This window comes from Odocoileus virginianus, chromosome 5 (genome assembly GCF_023699985.2).
Source record: "Odocoileus virginianus isolate 20LAN1187 ecotype Illinois chromosome 5, Ovbor_1.2, whole genome shotgun sequence".
Classification (NCBI taxonomy): Eukaryota; Metazoa; Chordata; class Mammalia; order Artiodactyla; family Cervidae; genus Odocoileus; species Odocoileus virginianus.
Genome location: NC_069678.1, coordinates 42,627,640 through 42,647,147, shown reverse-complemented (window position 1 = coordinate 42,647,147; position 19,508 = coordinate 42,627,640). Strand labels below are relative to the sequence as shown.

General features: G+C 37.0%; 1 protein-coding gene across 11 annotated transcripts in view; it reads left to right on the top strand.

Moving 5' to 3' along the window:
• Positions 1–18,845, top strand: part of PRKACB (protein kinase cAMP-activated catalytic subunit beta) — a 152,377-nt gene extending 133,532 nt beyond the window's left edge. For all 11 annotated transcript variants that reach the window (XM_070467829.1, XM_070467826.1, XM_020891275.2 and 8 more), the window contains 2 exons: positions 6,750–6,914; positions 15,568–18,845. In XM_070467829.1, the coding sequence (XP_070323930.1) occupies positions 6,750–6,914; positions 15,568–15,693 (291 nt within the window). In that variant the 3' untranslated portion in view covers positions 15,694–18,845. The remainder of the gene's footprint in view (positions 1–6,749; positions 6,915–15,567) is intronic.
• The last annotated feature ends 663 nt before the right edge of the window (positions 18,846–19,508 follow it).

Genomic DNA, 19,508 nt, shown 5'->3' with positions numbered 1-19,508 from the left:
ACTACCCCTACTCATCTTTCCTTCTAAATCTCTTTAGCTTGATCTTCTTTTTTTGCACATCTTTCATTGGTGGTCACATCCTCTGTATAACTTTTAATACTAGCTATAAGAAAGATAGTGAAGTTGCTCAGTCGTGTCTGACTCTTTTGCAACCCCATGAACTGTAGCCTACCAGGCTCCTGCATCCATGGAATTTTCCAGGCAAGAATACTGGAGTGGGTTGCCATTTCCTTCTCCAGGGGATCTTCCCAATGCAGGGATCGAACCCAGGTCTCCCACATTGCAGGCAGACCATCTGAGCCACCGGGGAAGCTTAATACTAGCTATACGTGACTCATAAGTTGCATAGTTTTGCATCCAACTTCCTGAGATCTCCACTCAGAGGTCTAATAAATATATCAAATTCAACCTGTCTAAAACTGACAGATTTTTGTTTTCCTTAGCAAATCTGTTCCTCCCACCATCTTTCCCATCTCATTTGATGGCAGCATCATCCTTGCAGTTAATTTCAGCTACACAGACCAAAACACCCCAACGTTCTCAAACCATATTTGATGCATAGGAAAACCATATTGCCTCTATCTTTAGAATATGCACAGAATTCAGCTACTTCTTACCACCTCCACTGATACTGCTGTCTTTTGAGTCACTAGAGTACTTTAAAAAACATTGTCAGATCTTGTTACTCCTTTCAGAACCTTGCAGTGACCCCCATTTTCTTCAGAGTAAAAAATTAAAGACCTTACGAAGAAAGATTTTGCCAGGAATGATGGATGACAACATTTTTAGAGGGTCACGTTTGTTGCTAAGTTTCTTTCTCACTAGAATGTGAACATTGTGGAGGCAGGAATCTTTGTCTTACTTTGGTTTTTCTACTATATCCCAAGCGCATCTGTGCCTAGCATATAGATATTGAATCAGTGTTCGTTGAATTTAAGTCCATGTATTTGTTGTATATTTATTAACCTCATCATATATGACCAGTGCTAGATACAGCAAATCAGTTATGGCCTCTGCCTTCATGAAGCTTTCATGAAATAGATGCCCACTCTGAAAGATACCATTTCAGTTGGTCTTCTGTGTATTCCAATTATATGTATATTTTTAAAATTATTTCAGATGTTTTTCATGCACATCATGTATTGAAAGCTTATGTGTGTATACCTCACTACAGAAGTAGATTTATTCTTAAGAATATATCATTAGGAAACTCAGAAGTAACTTGGTCTCTGCTGCTGCTGCTAAGTCACTTCAGTCGTGTCCAACTCTGTGCGACCCCATAGATGGCAGCCCACCAGGCTCCCCCTTCCCTGGGATTCTCCAGGCAAGAACACTGGAGTGGGTTGCCATTTCCTTCTCCAATGCATGAAAGTGAAAAGTGAAAGTGAAGTTGCTCAGTCGTGTCCGACTCTTAGCGACCCCATGGACTGCAGCCTACCAGGCTTCTCCATCTATGGGATTCTCCAGGCAAGAGTACTGGAGTGGGGTGCCATTACCTTCTCTGAACTTGGTCTCTAAAGGTTGAAAAAGAATCCTAAACAGGAAATATTAGAGGATAAACATCCAACAAACACTTTAAGGAGCACATACTGCACAAAGCCCTCTTTCGTGTTAAATAATCCCAGTTTCCAATAACCTTATCACTTAGATCTACTGGTTTAATGGGGTTAGACTGTCTCTTTTCCAAATCTTTACAGCTGCTTTCACATTATTTGCCCTATCACATATTTTGTGCTATTCTGGCCTGAAGAAAGATGTAGGAGTCAGGAGAATGAAGTTATTTTCCCAACAATGAAGCTGAGTTGATAGTCTCACTGGAGCTCAGGTTCCTTATTTTTATTTTTTTAAAAAACAGGTTCCTTATCTTTAAAATGAAGGTTTAGACTAAATTAAACTCCATCTAGCTGCAGTATTCTAGAGTTCTGACTTTACTTTCTATATCTACATATGTTAGAATTGATAATAGTTAAAGAAACAATGCATATTAGAATTTGATAAAGTTTTGAAGGAAGAGTTCATTGTTTTTCCCATTATAGAAGTCTTTGCTGTTTCCAGGTTAACATACTATAAATAAAAGTCTTCCATTTAAAACATCAGTCAGTTCAATTCAGTCACTCAGTCGTGTCCGACTCTTTGCGACCCCATGAACCACAGCATGCCAGGCCTCCATTGTCCATCACCAACTCCCAGCGTTCACCCAAACCCATGTTCCTCGAGTCGGTGATGCCATCCAACTATCTCATCCTCTGTCGTCCCCTTCTCCTACCCTCCATTTTTCCGAGCATCAGGGTCTTTTCATATCAGTCAGCTCTTTGCATCAGGTGGCCAAAGTCTTTAAGTTTCAACTTCAACATCAGTCCTTCCAATCAGATCAGTCCTTCTCCTTTAGGATGGACTGGTTGGATGTCCTTGCAGTCCAAGGGACTCTCAAGAGTCTTCTCCAACACCACAGTTCAAAAGCATCAATTCTTTGATGCTCAGCTTTCTTTATAGTCCAACTCTCACATGTATACATGACCACTGGAAAAACCATAGCCTTGGCTTGTCGGGCCTTTGTTGGCAAAGTAATGTCTCTGCTTCTTAATATGCTGTCTAGGTTGGTCATAACTTTCCAAGGAGTAAGCATTTTTAATTTCATGGCTGCAGTCACCATCTGCAGTGATTTTGGAGCCCAAAAATATAAAGGCAGCCACTGTTTTCCACTGTTTCTCCATCTATTTGCCATGAAGTGATGGGACTGGATGTTTCATTTATTTTCTGTTTTTTGCTAATTTCAGCTAGTAAATCAACATAGCTCTTTGGAACGTTCAGTAAACAAAGTACCTACATTTCTGATTACATTTCAGAACAATCATAGAAAACAATATTTTCACAATCATTCTCATTATTTCCCATCTAGTATATTTTAAGGATATGACAAATACCCATCATTAATATGGCTTACTATGGGAGTGTGGGCTACCTATCATAATCTCTGGGGGAAAAGAAGGTGTGATGTGGAAGTGAGGAGGACACGTATAGAATTTCAGTTTCCCAAATGATTCTGATATCTACCATCACAACCCTCTACCACTACTTCCCACTTGAGAAACACTGTTCTGAGGATTAAACAAACAAACATATTCATTAACTAATTCAAGACCATCACTGTATTTGCATTCCAAGTAAGGAACTATTTTATTTAGGTGTCTGTATTCTTTATCCACTTCATTGCATATTACCTGAATTCAAAAGGTTTATTTGTAGTACATCACTATCATTCTGAACTTCATGAAGGGGAGAATAACTGACACATTACATTAAACAGTTCATGAAACCTCTATTCTAAATGAAGATAGTGAAAGAAAGTGAAGTCGCTCAGTCCTGCCTAACTCCTTGCGGCCCCATGGACACCAGGCTCCTCCGTCCATGGGATTTTCTAGGCAAGAGTACTGGAGTGGGTTGCCATTTCCTTCTCCAGGGAATCTTCCCGACGCAGGGATCGAACCCAGGTCTCCCGCATTGTAGACAGATGTTTTACCGTCTGAGCCACCAGGGAAGTCCTGGAAGTCTACTTCAAATAAGTTATTTCTTAAGAATCAAAACAAAATTAGAATATAATCATTTTATAAATAATTGTGGTATTTTTAAAGTGGATGATGTGTCTTTGAATACCTTGTATTCTCTAGTTTGCTCCAAGTAGGATAAAGAAATGTGCATACTTTTAAGATAAAATTTCAGTCTTTTATAAGGTTCCTGACAGTAACCTGAAGTTAAAGTATATATCCTGAAGTCAGAGTCCTGGTTTGCTATTATAGCTCCCCCACTTACTATCTCTGTAATCTGGAGCAAATTGCTTAATCCTTATAGGTCTTAATTGCATCAGGTATAAAATGGGGGCAATCATACTTACTTAGCTGTTATATTTTGGATTTTATGAGCCAGTGCGTGTAAAGTATTTGGCACAGTGCCTAAGAAGCCGTTGTGTCAAAAGTAGGAACTAGAGAGGGTGGTAGTTCACATGTCTTTTTTTTTTTTTTTTTGAACATATAACCTCTTATAATCTGTACTAATACAAGCTTTGCAGAAATGAGGTTTTTAGTCGCTAATATGAGTTGACGCCAAACCTTCAACTTTCAAATAGTCTTTGGTTACTTGAGACAAGTACTAGTTTTCCTCTGTTATGATGGTGATTTTAGTTTATTATTTATACTAAAATTGTTTTTTGATCTGTCACTAGCAGGAAAAAAAAAAAAAAGCAACTTCTGCTTAACGTAGTAAATAGCATTGCAAATAGTGTTTCCCAAACTTTCATGTGTAGATGGATTGTTTAGAGACAGCAGCTCAGATTTTCAGGTCAGTACCATTATCACCTTTGAAGTAAGCCCCAGGCATCTGCATTGTTTTCCTCTGCTTCCTAGTGGATGAAAGTGATCCCTGGAACCACACTTTGAGAAACGTTTATTTACAGAATAGCTGTGAGTAGCAGTCAAAAGACTATGATGATGAGCCTAGTGTTGCCATAAATTTCTAGCTCTGCATCCTGTTTTAACTTCTGCTTTGAAAACATAAGAATCTATGTCAAGTACGTTGAACTTTTTCAAAGTCAGAATATAAATTAAGAAGTTCTATACGTTTGAAGTGTAATAAAGAGTAAAATTCATGTGGCTGGGAATTGTAAGACTACATTTCGAGTCTAGTTCTGCTGCTTTCTGGTGCGATGACTGGGTAAGGTATATAATGTCTCTGAATCTTAGTTTCTCTGTATTTATTTATTTATTTTATTTATTTATTTTTTTTCTGGAGAAAATTATAATTCTTTTTTTTTTCCATTTATTTTTATTAGTTGGAGACTAATTACTTTACATCATTACAGTAGTTTTTGTCATACATTGAAATGAATTAGCCATGGATTTACATGTATTCCCCATCCCGGTCCCCCCTCCCACCTCCCTCTCCACCCGATCCCTCTGGGTCTTCCCAGTGCACCAGGCCCGAGCACTTGTCTCATGCACCCAACCTGGGCTGGTGATCTGTTTCACCCTAGATAATATACATGTTTCAATGCTGTTCTCTTGAAACATCCCACCCTCGCCTTCTCCCAGAGTCCACAAGTCTGTTCTCAGATGTATAGAAAAGACTTGTGGTCTCTGTATTTATTAATAGAATATAGTTAATACTGTATTTATCAAGAATGTCATATTGAACTAGGATGTAAGTGCCAAGAAATCAGAGACTTGTTTTCATTCACTGTTTGTGCATCCAGCACCTAGAATAGTACCTGGCACATAGTAAGTACTCAATACACTATTGTCAGATGGGTGAACTGTCTTATTTGAAGTGATCTAATAAATCCTAGAACTACAAACACAAAAATGACACAGTATCTTCCCTCCGGAAATTCAGTCTGAGTGAGACATACATGCACGAATACTGCAGCAGAGTTAAATGAATGAGTGCATGGTGAAGATCACCTGAGGTTATGTCATGGTACACAATGCAAATTGCAGGTGCCGGTGGCACTTGTAGAGAACCAAAGAAAGAATGCTGGTTCAGAGATGTATCTATTAACCCTTTAAAGCATTTCTTCAAGGTTTATGGTCAGTTTGAAGTTAAGGCCATGATAATCCAGAGAATGGTGTTCATGTTTAGTGAAGGTGGGAGCATGAAATTGGGCACACAACAGGAAAATGGGATTAAAATGAAAGTGCACGTGCTCACACACATGTAGCTATATGCATACATACCTGTGTGTTTGATGGGGAAGAGGGCAGTGGAAATGAGTGAACACAGTTTCATAGGACAATGGAGAAAAGGTAATAATGAAAGAAAATAGTAAGGAGGCATAGATGTAGCTATTCATTCTAAAATCATCCCTTAATAGTGCCCATTTTAATTTTTCAGTACTCATATTAATAGGGTGAGAACTGGGAGTTAGGTTGGAATAGAGAGTTAGAGAAGAGTGTTTAAACAAAACAGAAAGTAGACCTAGGTCTCCAATGACTGGTACTTTGTTTTATTGATTACCTGGTATATAACATCTTAACTTATTTGGAGTTTTTTTCTTTGTTTTTAAGGCTGGAGGCCAATCAACTAATTATAAAATCTTCACAATATAGAAAGTGGAAACTTCTTTTAAACCAACCTAAATCATTTTTGTACTATTGCATAATAGCAGAATTATACTTAAAAGTCACCCACTAGTGAAAGAAAAGTGGTTTCCTATGCTATGAAAGGCAGTGTGGGTTTTTATAATCATTTTTAGACTGCTTTTTTGATCATCTCTTTAAAAAATGTGCATACTGATATCTTTCATATGCTGCTTTTTCTATTTAAATTACACGTTTAAATTTGTTTCTAAGGCAAAAGTTTATAATATGGGATCCAAGGGGTCTCTCTTGAAGATGGGTAAACCTGACATTGCTGGAAAAGTTCTATAATTATGCACATTTTTCTGGAGAGGGGTCCATTTTTCTGGAGTGAAGGTGAAAGTGTTAGTCACTTCGTCAAGTCCAATTCTCTGCCACATCAATAGTAGCTCCAAAGTTTATGACCAAAGCAAGATCTTAAGAGAACAGTTTTAATTCATTCACTTAAATAATTATCTTTTTTAAAGACTACTGTGGAGACTGAAGTATGTAGTTAAAAGTATTTGAAAGTCAGCACTGCATATTTATGTTTATATAATGATCTATCACATTTAAAAAAATACCTTTCAGAGATGTCTTGAATCTTAGAATGTGTGTCTTATCACATGCTCTGTTTTGCAGGTTCGATTCCCTTCTCACTTCAGTTCAGATCTCAAGGACCTTCTAAGGAACCTACTGCAGGTAGACTTAACAAAGCGGTTTGGAAATCTAAAGAATGGTGTGAGTGATATAAAAACTCACAAGTGGTTTGCCACAACAGATTGGATTGCTATTTACCAGAGAAAGGTGAGCCTGTTCTTTCTTTAATTTAAAAGCTTTTCAAGTTACTATTTAAATTATATGTAGTAGAGGTATCTTCAACTTGGCACAAACTTTTAATGTTTTTTACCTTTTGAATTAATCTTGCGCAAGACTTAAAGAACCTTTTAGGGCTTCCTTGGTGGCTCAGTGGTAAAAAATATGCCTGCTAATGCAGGAGACGTGGGTTTGATCCCTGGGTCAGGAAGATCCCTGGAGAAGGAAATGGCAGTCCACTCCAATGTTCTTGCCTGGGAAATCCCATGGATAAAGGAAATTAGCCAAGTACGGTCCATTGGGGTTGCAAAAGAGTCAGATATGACTTAGCGACTAAACAACAAAGAACCTTATAGCTCACAATTTAAATGAGTTTTCTCCTTCATACAAGGGAAAGTGTATGTCTGTATAGATCATAAATTGGAAATATTTTCTTTGTTAAATTTTTCCTACCCATACCTTTTATTTTTCATAATGCCATGGCAAGTACATATTAGTGTCCTAATAATTTGCACTTCAAAATGATGTAAAATCACATTAGTAAGACAATATGTAAACAAATATACTCACCTACCCAGAATTGGCACACAGCCAGATTTAGTAACATTTAATTGTTGGATTCATTAAGATATTTTTCAATCATCACTACTTTACCTTTGGGATAAATTTAGACATTTAAGAAAAACTTTTGCTATGCTGAATTACCTTTATCTCTCCTTTTCCTTCTTAAATGCCCAGTTAAAGATAATTCATATGAAGTGTTTTCATCTTGAATATGTTAATTTTTTCTTTTTTTCCCTATAAAACCAAAACATCTAATGTCTCCAAAATTTACCATATCTAATAATGCTATGAAGCCATATGAGTGAATTTCCATGGGAAAAAAATGTAAATGCTCTAATTGTAAATAGTCATTTTTCTAATTTATAGTCTTATAAAAGGTTTTTTTTAACACTTAAAAAAATTTTTAATTCAGCAGATAGAAAACATAGCAAGACCAAAGCAATGTGAATCCAGTACAGCCTTTGTATCTCAAAGAGGGATTCAGATACTCTCTAACCATTAAATTCATGAAACATTGCTGTTAGCATTATTATCTCAACTGAATGTGTTATGTAGTCAAGAACACAGTCCAGAGCAACTTAAAATAGATTTTAGATGTAGTGAATAAATATTGTGTTTTCATGCTCTGTCATGTCTGACTCTTTACCACCTCATGGACTCCAGTCTCCTCTGTCCCTGGGATTTTCCAGGCAAGGATACTGGAGTAAGTTGCCATTTCCTCCTCCAGGAATAAATAGACATACCATATTTCCCCTAAATTTCCTAGCACCAATGTAGTGCTTTAACATTTATAAAAGCAACACTGTAATGTCTCATTTTAATCTTTGAAGTAATTTTATGGGATAGGTGATGCCATTTTCCCCAATTTACTGATAAGAAAATCAGCTTAGAAAGGTTAAATGCTTTAAATTGTTTGAGCTGTTAAATCACATCTATATTAGCTTCCATGGTGGCTCAGGGGTAAAAGAATCCACCTGTCAATGCAGAAGACACAGGTTTAATCCCTGGGTTGGGAACATCCCCTGGAGAAGAAAATGGCAGCTCACTTCAGTATTCTTGCCTGGGAAATCCCATGGACTATTGACCCTCGGGGGGCCACAGTCCTTGGGATTGAAAAAAGTTGGACTGGACTTAGTGACTAAATAACAACAACGTATTTAATTCTGGGTTCTTCAAATTCCCAGTTCCAGGATCACATTAGCCCTTTCAGTTCAGTTTAGTTCAGTCACTCAGTCGTGTCCGACTCTGCGACCCCATGTGAACCATAGCACACCAGGCCTCCCTGTCCATCACCAACTCCTGGAGTTTACCCACATTCATGTCCATTGAGTTGGTAATGCCATCCAACCATCTCATCCTCTGTTGTCCCCTTCTCCTCCTGCCCTTAATCTTTCCCAGCATCAGGGTCTTTACAGATGAGTCAGTTCTTTGCATCAGGTGGCCTAAGTATTGGAGTTTCAGCTTCAACATCACTCCTTCCAATGAATACTCAGGACTGATCTCCTTTAGGATGGACTGGTTGGACCCCTTGCAGTCTAATGGACTCTCAAGAGTCTTCTCCAACACCACAGTTCAAATAACATCAATTCTTCGGCACTCAGCTTTCTTTATAGTCCAACTCTCACATCCATACATGACCACTGGAAAAACCATAATCTTGACTAGACGGACCTTTGTTGGCAAAGGAATGTGTCTGCTTTGTAATATGCTGTCTAGATTGGTCATAACCTTCCTTCCAAGGAGTAAGCGTCTTTTAAATTCATGGCTGCAGTCACCATCTGCAGTGATTTTGGAGCAAAAAAATAAAGTCAGCCACTGTTTCCCCATCTATTTGCCATGAAGTGATGGGACCAGATGCCATGATCTTATTTTTCTGAATGTTGAGCTTTAAGCCAACTTTTTCACTCTCCTCTTTCACTTTCATCAAGAGGCTTTTCAGTTCCTCTTCACTTTCTGCCATAAGGGTGGTGTCATCTGCATATCTGAGATTATTTATGTTTCTCCCAGCAGTCTCGATTCCAGCTTGTGCTTCATCCAGCCCAGCATTTCTCATGATGTACTCTGCATATAAGTTAAATAAGCAGGGTGACAATATACAGCCTTGACATCCTCCTTTTCCTATTTGGAACCAGTCTGTTGTTCCATGTCCAGTTCTAATGTTGCTTCCTGACCTGCAAACAGGTTTCTCAAGAGGCAGGTCAGGTGGTCTGGTATTCCCACCTCTTGAAGAATTTTCCACAGTTTATTGTGATCCACACAAAGGCTTTGGCATAGTCAATAAAGCAGAAACAGATGTTTTTCTGGAACTCTGTTGCTTTTCTGATGATCCAGCAGATGTTGGCAATTTGATCTCTGGTTCCTCTGCCTTTTCTAAAACCAGCTTGAACATCTGTATGTTCTCAGTTCACATATTGCTGAAGCCTGGCTTGGAGAATTTTGAGCATTACTTTACTAGTGTGGCAGATGAGTGCAATTGTGCAGTAGTTTGAGCATTCTTTGGCATTGCCTTTCTTAGGGATTGGAATGAAAACTGACCTTTTCCAGTCCTGTGTCCATTGCAGAGTTTTCCAAATTTGCTGACATATTGAGTGTAGCACTTTCACAGCATCATGTTTTAGGATTTGAAATAGCTCAACTGGAATTCCATCACTTCCACTAGCTTTGTTCGTTAAAGACCTTTTAACATGGCAACCCACTCCAGTATTCCTGCCTGGAGAATCCCATGGACAGAGGAGCCTGGCAGGCTACAGTCCATGGGGACGCAAGAATTGGACATGACTTAGCCACTAAAGAGAGAGATTAAAATAAAGCCCAAACCAGAAATCAGTACATTGCTTCTTAAGATATTCATAGATTTTTACATATTCTCTGCTTAAATTTTATACTTTGAGCATTTTCAGAGTAGGAAGACTGCCTCAGAAGGCAGTAGAAAGTGTGTGAACTCAGGTTAGGTGGACATTGATTTGAATCCCAGATCAGCCAACCATTAAGAGTGAGATCTCAAGCAAATTACTTAACTGCTTTAAAGCATCAGATTTCTCATCCTCAACATTTAGGTTAAAATAGTGAATGCAAAAGAAAATAGTTTGGAGAGAAAAATTAAATAGATTGGCTCTATTTTTCTTGCTGGTTGAGGTGTGTTTCATTCAGTTGTCATGAGGTAATTTGTTAAGTAAATAGATTTTAAATCATCATAATCCCATCATTCAGACAGTACCTCTATTAACAGTTGGCATATTTCTTCCTTTTATTTCTGTGCTTTTCCTCACTATAGTCCATTCCCATGACTTTAGTAACTACCTTCAATAGTAAATCTGCTTCCTCCAGGCCTTCATTTTCCTCTCAACTTCAGACTGTACATGCATACTTAGTCACGTCCAACTCTTTGCAACCCTATGAACTATGTAGCCTGCCAGGCTTCTCTGTCCATGGGACTTTTTAGGCACACTGGAGTGGGTTGCCATTCCCTCCTCCAGGGGATCTTCCCCACACAGGGATCAAACCCGAGTCTCCTGCTGCTCCTGCATTGCAGGAAGATGCTTTACTCATTGAGCCATCAGGGAACCACCACATCATTTTATGTAGGTTTAAAATGTGATTTTTTTCAATTTCAAAATACTTATATATTTAATTTGTGGAATTTGTATAAATATTTATAAAAAACACATATCTCAGTTTTCTCCAGTTTTATTGTAGTAAAGTACACATAACATAAGATTTAATATGTTAACCAAATGCAAGTGTTCTGTTCAGGGACGTTAAGTACATTCATGCTGTTGTGCCACCATCACCACCATCCATCTCCAGAACCTGCTCCTCTAGAACTGAAACTATGTACCCAGTAAGCAGTAATTCCTCTGTTTTGTTGGTCTTCCCAAATGTTTATGTTGTATTGGGGGATCTTAATTGGGATTATGTGTATTAATTAAAAGAAAACCAAAATCTTGAAAATTCTTCATAATGAACATGTTATATTTGTGCAGTTATTCAAATATTTTCTGTTAATTGGTAGTTTTAGAAATCCCTTACCTCATACAAGTCCAATTTCTTTCTTAAAGTTTTTCCTTAAATTTATATTTTGGTTGCTACTGTGAGTATGTTTCTTTCCCATTAAGAGTATGGGGGAGAAAACATTTCTATGTTTATTATGATTGGCCACCTTAATAAGTAAATTCTGCTATTGGTTTCCTTAGATTTTACTGGAAGATCATCACAATGGGTAAAGGTGTCATTTGTCATTTGTCTTCTTTTTAGTATCTTTTATTTCCATTTTGTTTTATTTGTGTATGCCAGAATGTCTAGAATAACATTTTAAAATAGTGGGCCTGCTGAACACTGTTATCTTGTTCTCTTTTGAATGGGAATGCTTTTTATGCTTTACCACCAGATAAGATATAGCCATTTGTCTTGGATAAGTATTCTTGATCAGGTTAAGGAAATATCCCAGACTGCCAGTATATTGTATTTTATCTTCTTTGACATGTTAGTGTAAAGAGTTATATTGGTGAGATATCCTAACATTCCTGAAATGAATATCCTTCAATCATAGGGTATTATTATTTTAATATCTGCCTGAAATTAATTTGCTAAAGCTTCATTTAGGATTTTTACTTCTATAGTCTTAAATTTTATCAACCTGTAGTTTTTGTTTTTCTGGAGTTGAAATTATATAGATTCATAAAATTAGGTTGGAAATTTTCCATGTTTCTTCGGGAAATTTAAGAAAGATAGGAATTATATTTATACCTTGGAAATGAAAACAAATTAATTCTGTGGATATTGGCCTCTTAAATTTTTGCCTCTTATTAATATTTGAATTTTATATTTTCCTGTAAAATCATTTATATCCCTTTGTAATTATCACTATACTATCTTTATTGTTATAGTATTGTTAATTAATGCTATATTTAGATGAATTAATTAGATTTCCTTGAGGTTTGTCCTTATTAATATTTTAAAAATTTATGATGTATTTTGAATATTTTAAAACATATTTAGAAATAAACATTTCTCCTGTTACTTAGCCAATATTTACTATTCTATGCATATCATGTATTTTAAACAGTTACTCTTAAAATGGGTAGAATTGCTACTGCTCATCTAAATGATGAGCCCTTTCCAAAGAGCTTAATTTATCTAGGTTAAACAGCTTATCTGCTGAGAAGTAGCACAGTATAACAGGTTATTGTATTGGGCAAATTGATTGATAGTAAATCTTGATGATTAACAGAAATGAACTTGGGAATCTCTGGATAATTTACGAATAGAAATAATTCAGTACTTTAAAAATAGCCATTTGTTTTAGTATCATGTCCCTGATAAGTGTGTAGATAAGTGCAAAAATGATAGTAAATTTGAATAGTTTTCATAGTCTTTATTCTTTGACCAAGTGCTCATGAACAACAAAATAGTCAAAGTCATCTGGCAGAAAGACAGAAATGGAAGAAAATGGCCTGGACAGCTCACACTGTACAGTCATTTTCTAGAGATGATTGGCTCAATAGCTGTAATCCTAAATTACTGCCTGGCTAGACATGAAGCTACTGTCTGCCTAGCTCATTGTTCTGTGTGGTGCAGACCTGCAGGCCCCCATACAGGGCACACAAGGCAACCAATTAGACTTCCTATTCCTACTTATTTTTTACCTTATTTTTTTAGATGTCTTGTTTGTGTGTATCTTGTAATAATTTAGCCATGTGTGTAAATTATTTATAAATAAAAAACTACATTTATTGGTGATATATACTCAAAGATGTTTTAGTAAAGGCATATTAATCAAAACTCGTTGTAAATCACTGGTATAAATATTAGAAACAGCTCTGGACTGGAAAAAATGTTCAGAATTTAACAATTTTGTAATTCTAAAAGACTTTTTTTTTTTTTCAAATTTCCCAGAAAGTTTTGATAGCCAGATATTTTAAACAAAATAATCTTGGGAATAAAAAAAAAATAACCTAGACAGGGAGGAATTAAGGAAAGGAGAACCGAAAAATAGACTTCAGAAATAAACTGATAAAGGAAAGCTGGAGTTCTGTAACTTTCAGTTCATTTCAGTTGCTCAATCATGTCCGACTCTTTGCAACCCCATTAACTGCAACATGCCAGGCCTCCCTGTCCATCACCAACTCCCAGAGCTTGCTCAAACTCACGTCCATCAAGTCGGTGATGCCATCCAACCATCTCATCTTTTGTAACCTTAATTACCAGCATTTTGATGGCAGCAGTGAATTATCCTAGAAATCTCAAGTTTGTTGGCCTGTACCATACTTTGAATGAAGATGTTGAGATTAATAGCAAACCTATAGTTTGTTTCTTCTTTTAATGTTGTTATCATTTAGGGACTTAAAGGCATTTAAAGATTGCCACTGCGTTAGTAATAATAAGGATTTATTTTCCTTAGTGTCTGGAAATTCTCAGGCATTTCTTTTTCCTCTTTTTCCATGCAACCGAGCAATTAACTCACTTCTGACACTTCCTGTCTGGAGATACCAACTGCAAGTCCAGTTTGTGCTTCTGACTAACAAGCTATAGATCAAGATTCCCCCCAAAACCTTGGGGTTCGATTAACTTGCTAAACTGGCTCACAGAACTGAGAAAACATTGCTTACTGGATTGACCAGTTTATTATAAATGGTGTAATTCAAGAATAGCCAGATGGAAGAGAGGCCTAGGGCAAGGTGTGTAGAAAGGGGATCCTAGTTTCCTGCTCTCTCCAGGCATGCCATTCTCCCCAAATCCCCACTGATTCACCACCCCAGAAGCTCTCCAAAACCCAAACTCTTTCCTTTTGGGGTTTCATGAAGGCCTCATTATATAGGCATGATTGACTCAATTACTACCCTTTGGTGTGAATGTTCAGTTGCTCAGTCATGTCTGACTCTTTGCGACCCCAAAGACTATAGCCCTCCAGACTCCTCTGTCCATGAGATTTCCCAGGCAAGAACACTGGAAGGGGTTGCCATTTCCTCCTCCAGTAGATCCTTTCAACCCATGGATCGAACCAGTGTGTCCTGTGTCCCATGTATTGGCAGACAAATTGTTGACCACTGAGCCACCAGGGGAGTCTGATTGAACTCAGTCTCCAGCCCTTCTTCCCTCTGAGATCAGGTTGTGGTATTAGTCGCCCAGTCGTGTCCGACTGTTTACAACCCCAAGGACTGCAATCAGCATCAGTCCTTCCAATGAATATTCAGGGTTGATTTCTTCTAGAATTAACTGGTTTGATCTCCTTGCTGTCCAAGGGACTCTCAAGAGCCTTCTCCAGCACCACAGTTTGAAAGCATCCGTTCTTCAAGCACTCAGCCTTCTTTATGGTCCAGCTCTCACATCAATACGTGACTACTGGAAAAACCATAGCTTTGACTAGACAGACCTATGTCATCAAAGTAATGTCTCTGCTTTTTCATATGCTATCCAGGTTTGTCATAGCTTTTCTTCCAAGGAGCAAGCATCTTTTAATTTCATGGCTGCAGTCAGCATACACAGTGATTTTGAAGCCCAAGAAAATGAAGTCTGTCACTGTTTCCACTGCTTCCCCATCTACTTGCCATGAAGTGATGGGACCAGATGCCATGATCTTAGTTTCCTGAATGTTGAGTTTTAAGCCAGCTTTTTCACTCTCCTCTTTCATCTTCATCAAGAGGCTTTTTAGTTCCTCTTCCCTTTCTTCCATAAGGGTGGTGTCATCTGCATATCTGAAGTTGTTGATATTTCTCCCAGCAATCTTGATTCCAGCTTATGCTTCATCCAGCCTGGCATTTGCATGATGTACTCTGCATATAAGTTAAATAAGTAGGGTGACAATATACAACCTTGATGTTTTCCTTCCCCAGGTCAGGTAGTGAACTGAAATTTCCAACCTTCTAATCACAGTGTTGGGTACCCTGGCAACCAGCCACCCTACTTAAGTTACCTATGGGCTTTCCCAAAGACACCTCATTAACATAACAAAAGACACATTTGCCATGCTCAACTCAGGAGATCCAAAGGCTTTGTGCCAGGAACTGACACTAAGGCCAAATATATATTTTTTATAATAAATCATAATATCACTCTTGTTTTCTCTGTTTCTCAATTACAGGTTGAAGCTCCATTCATACCAAAGTTCAGAGGCTCTGGAGATACCAGCAACTTTGATGACTATGAAGAAGAAGATATCCGTGTCTCTATAACAGAAAAATGTGGGAAAGAATTTTGTGAATTTTAGAGCAACAAGATGACATGGGAGCTCACACTCAGTCTTTGCACTCTGTTAAGAGATAAGGCAGAGCCGAGACCGTCCTTGTCAAAGCAGTTACCGAGTTCCTTCATTCCAGCGACTGAGTGAGGTCTCTGTTCCCGTCATCCATGTGTGCACTCTGCATCCACCTCTGTAACAAGGCACCGCTAAGCGAGCATTGTCTGTGCCATAACACAGAACTAGACACCCTCCCGCTTCCCTTTGGGTCATCATTCTTCTCTTCTTCCACATCCATTCCGTCCTGTTTCATTTCCATTAATTTTTCTGCAAATAGTGCTCATTTTATTTTCTTGGTGTTTCAAATGGGCAGTGTTACGGCTATGTGACTTTGGAAGGGAAGGATAAATGTTGCTTTTAGTAACTCTTAACCAACATTTGTGTTGGTCAGTTGCTTGAGGATATGCTTTCTAATAATTATTTTTACTTTGAATAGCTCATACTCAGTTGTTGCCAAAATGCTGGACAGTTTTTAAAGATAGAATGTCTTTTCACCGAGGATATTTACACAAATAAAACATTAACTTTCCTAGAACTCACTAATGCAGAGTAGCTAGACCCAGCAGTTTGGATTCATACAGATCAGAAGCTCTTTCTCACTTCACTGCCTTTTCTGTCATCCTCCCCTTGAGTAAATAAGTGACCAACCTGTGCAGTGTGACAATTGTGTCTCACTTGCAGGAAAAGCTAATAACATGGATCATAATCATCCAGATTCTCTCACTTGGTACCAGCATTTATGTAGGTATCAAGAGTAGAGTTCTAAGATTTATAAACTTTAACTTTCCATAAGGATTTTAGACAGTATTTTAATAGAACATTACTAAATGAAAAAGACAAATTTTTAAGTTTCTCAAAAAGTCCCCATTATTAACTTTTTAAAGGAAGAGAAATGAACTAAAAAGAACGTTGATGTGAACAAATACTCATCTAAGCCAAACAAATGGCTTGACTCTTGTAAACGACATAGAGGCGCTTTTGTGTAGAGGTATTTGGTTTGTTTGCTTTGCTTTGTTTTGTCACAGTTAAGAACAAAATTTGTTGCCAGGTAACTATGCCGGTGAACTGTATGTGTCAGCCTGAGATGGAGGCACTGCTGCGACTTCAGCTTCCGTCCTGCACCTCAGCAATGAGGAAAGGGGACAAGTTTATAAAACTGCCACAACTGTATTTTAATTTTGAGGTGTGGTATTTTTAGATATGTCATCATTTCTAGCTTCTTTCAGTAAATGGAATTATGATCATGCAAATACAATTTTAGTACTTGTTTTTTTAATATACTTTTTTTTCTTGCCAGCTGACTTAATAACATTGCTATCATGTGGAAATTTCAAACACTTTTGTCCATTTCGTTCACTGTTTGTTGAGAATCCATGGCTTAACTCAATTTTTTAATATTTTTTTCTTTGCTTTTAAATTTCTTTGGTTTTATTTCTGTGTGTCAGTGACCTATCTTAAAACAACACACCAAAATTGTTGAAAATAAACTGTGTTCATTTTTATGATCAATTTACATGCATATGAGTTGTGTTTAATCAAACTGATCTTAATGTGTATAAACACTCAGCTTCATTACCGGTGCAGGTAGGTCACTGATTCTACTTATCTTCGTGTGTACCACACCTTTGTGAGACCTTTGAAGATGCTGAAGAAATCTCTCTGAGATGTTCTCTGCGTCAGTCTGTGCATCTTTTGGTTGTCAAGCGTTTCTGCATGGTCATGTCACTTAAGGCTGATACTGATTTGTTGGTCCACTTATATTTAAAATGTGCAAGGAAAATATGAAATACTTTGCTGTAGCAAATTTTATGTAACAGTATATCATGTTAATAAATCTAAAACATCATTTGTATAAAATATTTTAGGTTTTTTGTATTTCATTTAGACCCAAGAACATGCTGATCATGTATTCACTATGTATGCTATAAATGCTATGGTACCTATGTTGTATATTATTGTAAAATTATTACATAATTTAGGTAAATCATAAGGGTGACAATTTGATTACTGCATTTTTAGTTTTCAGTAATTAAAAAGAGTTCTATGAATTCTAAAAAAAAAAGAAAAAAGAAAATCATGAAATTACTACTGCCTGGCACAGTTTGCCATAAAATCTGCCTGGGTGGATGACCCTAGGCATGCATTGGCTTTGAGGGCTATTTAGCCATTCCGTTTAACTTCCCATCTGAAGGACATCAGCAAGCTTTGTCCCAGTCCATCAAGGGAGTCTATTTCCAACCACTCAAATACACTGAATAGAATATCTTAGAATTATATAAAACTCCCAGTTTCAGCCACAATTTAGCCAAAAATAAGATTTAAAAAACTTGAATAAGAAATAAGTGGAATGAATCAGTATTTAATCTCAGATTACATTATTTGAAACCGAAGAAATAATAAGGAGATGACATTGCTGGGAAAGGAGCCATAGACTGAAGTCAAGGCACCTGAGTGTCAAGCCTTGTCTGTCACTATCAGCAGTGATCTTGGCCTCAGTTCTCTTATCTGTGAAATGGACGAGTTCCAGTAGGCAGTTTCTAAGGTCCCTTCTAACTTCCCCATGTTGTGATGAGACTCTTTTTATTTGACATTCTGAGGGGATAACATGCTTTGAAGTAAGTCTCAGTAAGGTGATATTCTAGGGCATCTTTCTTCTCCTTAATTCTTACAGTGTTCTTACAGTTCTTTGAATATCATGAGAACCTCATCTCTGTTCTGATTCCTTCCTCCTTCACTGATGCTAAATATCCAATTGATATCAAACTGTCAGCCTACCAAAATGATATTGTGGCTTGTGGGCATTGCTGTCTTGTTCTGATACGTTCCTGTGGTGAGTGCCCATTGGCCTGAAAATACTCATTGTAAACCTGAAAAAATCATTTTTCTTTCCTACTGTTTTTTCTGCTTGTTGAAGAATCAAATGAAATAATGTATGTGAAAGCACCTTGTAAACTGTAACCTATCAATGTAAAATGTTAAGGTGTGTTGTTATTTCATTAATTAATTACTTCTTTATTTAGAATGGAATTTCCTATGCACTCCTGTAGCTAGGAAATGCTGAAAACAACTGTGTTTTTTAATTAATAACTGCAAAATTAAAATATCTTGAAAGGATTAAACAATTTGAGTCTTGGATTCTATTTAGTACCCTTATTTCCTGATTTATTTTCTGTGTATACTTCAGATGCTTATGGATTCCTAGTTCTTATGTATTTGGTTGAGAACAGAGCAATAGACGGTCAAATGGCCACTAGCCTATTCTAACTGGGTGTTTACTGAGAAACTGCTAGATTTATTCCATAGTCTCTAAAGTGTTTCTACTTTTTCCTGATACTATTAGTCTAAATTACTTATAAAATAATGTTTGAAAATATTCATATTTTAAAGATTAACACTAGAAGAGCCCTCATCCTAACTTTGTAATAGTGAACTATGAATTTATATTTTTTTTTCTTTAGAGGTGTTTTTGAGCTTCACCATTACCTCTTCTGGTTTAAGCCAGGTTGATTAATGTGTATTACTATAGTTGTCATTTACCTCAAGAAATACCTTTTTAGGTAATTAATAACTTACCATTTTTTGTTTTGTTACTACAAAAGTTTATAAACATTGATGCATTTTATAACCAGTGACTTCTTCATTTTATCATTGTTAAGCTTGTGTAAATTCTAGTTTCCTCATTTCTGTATGTAACTGGTTCTAAAGATCTGGGCATATCTTCACTCCAGAGCTATCATCATTTGAAATTCCCTCAACTTTTCTCTTGCAAATATTGGATATGAAGT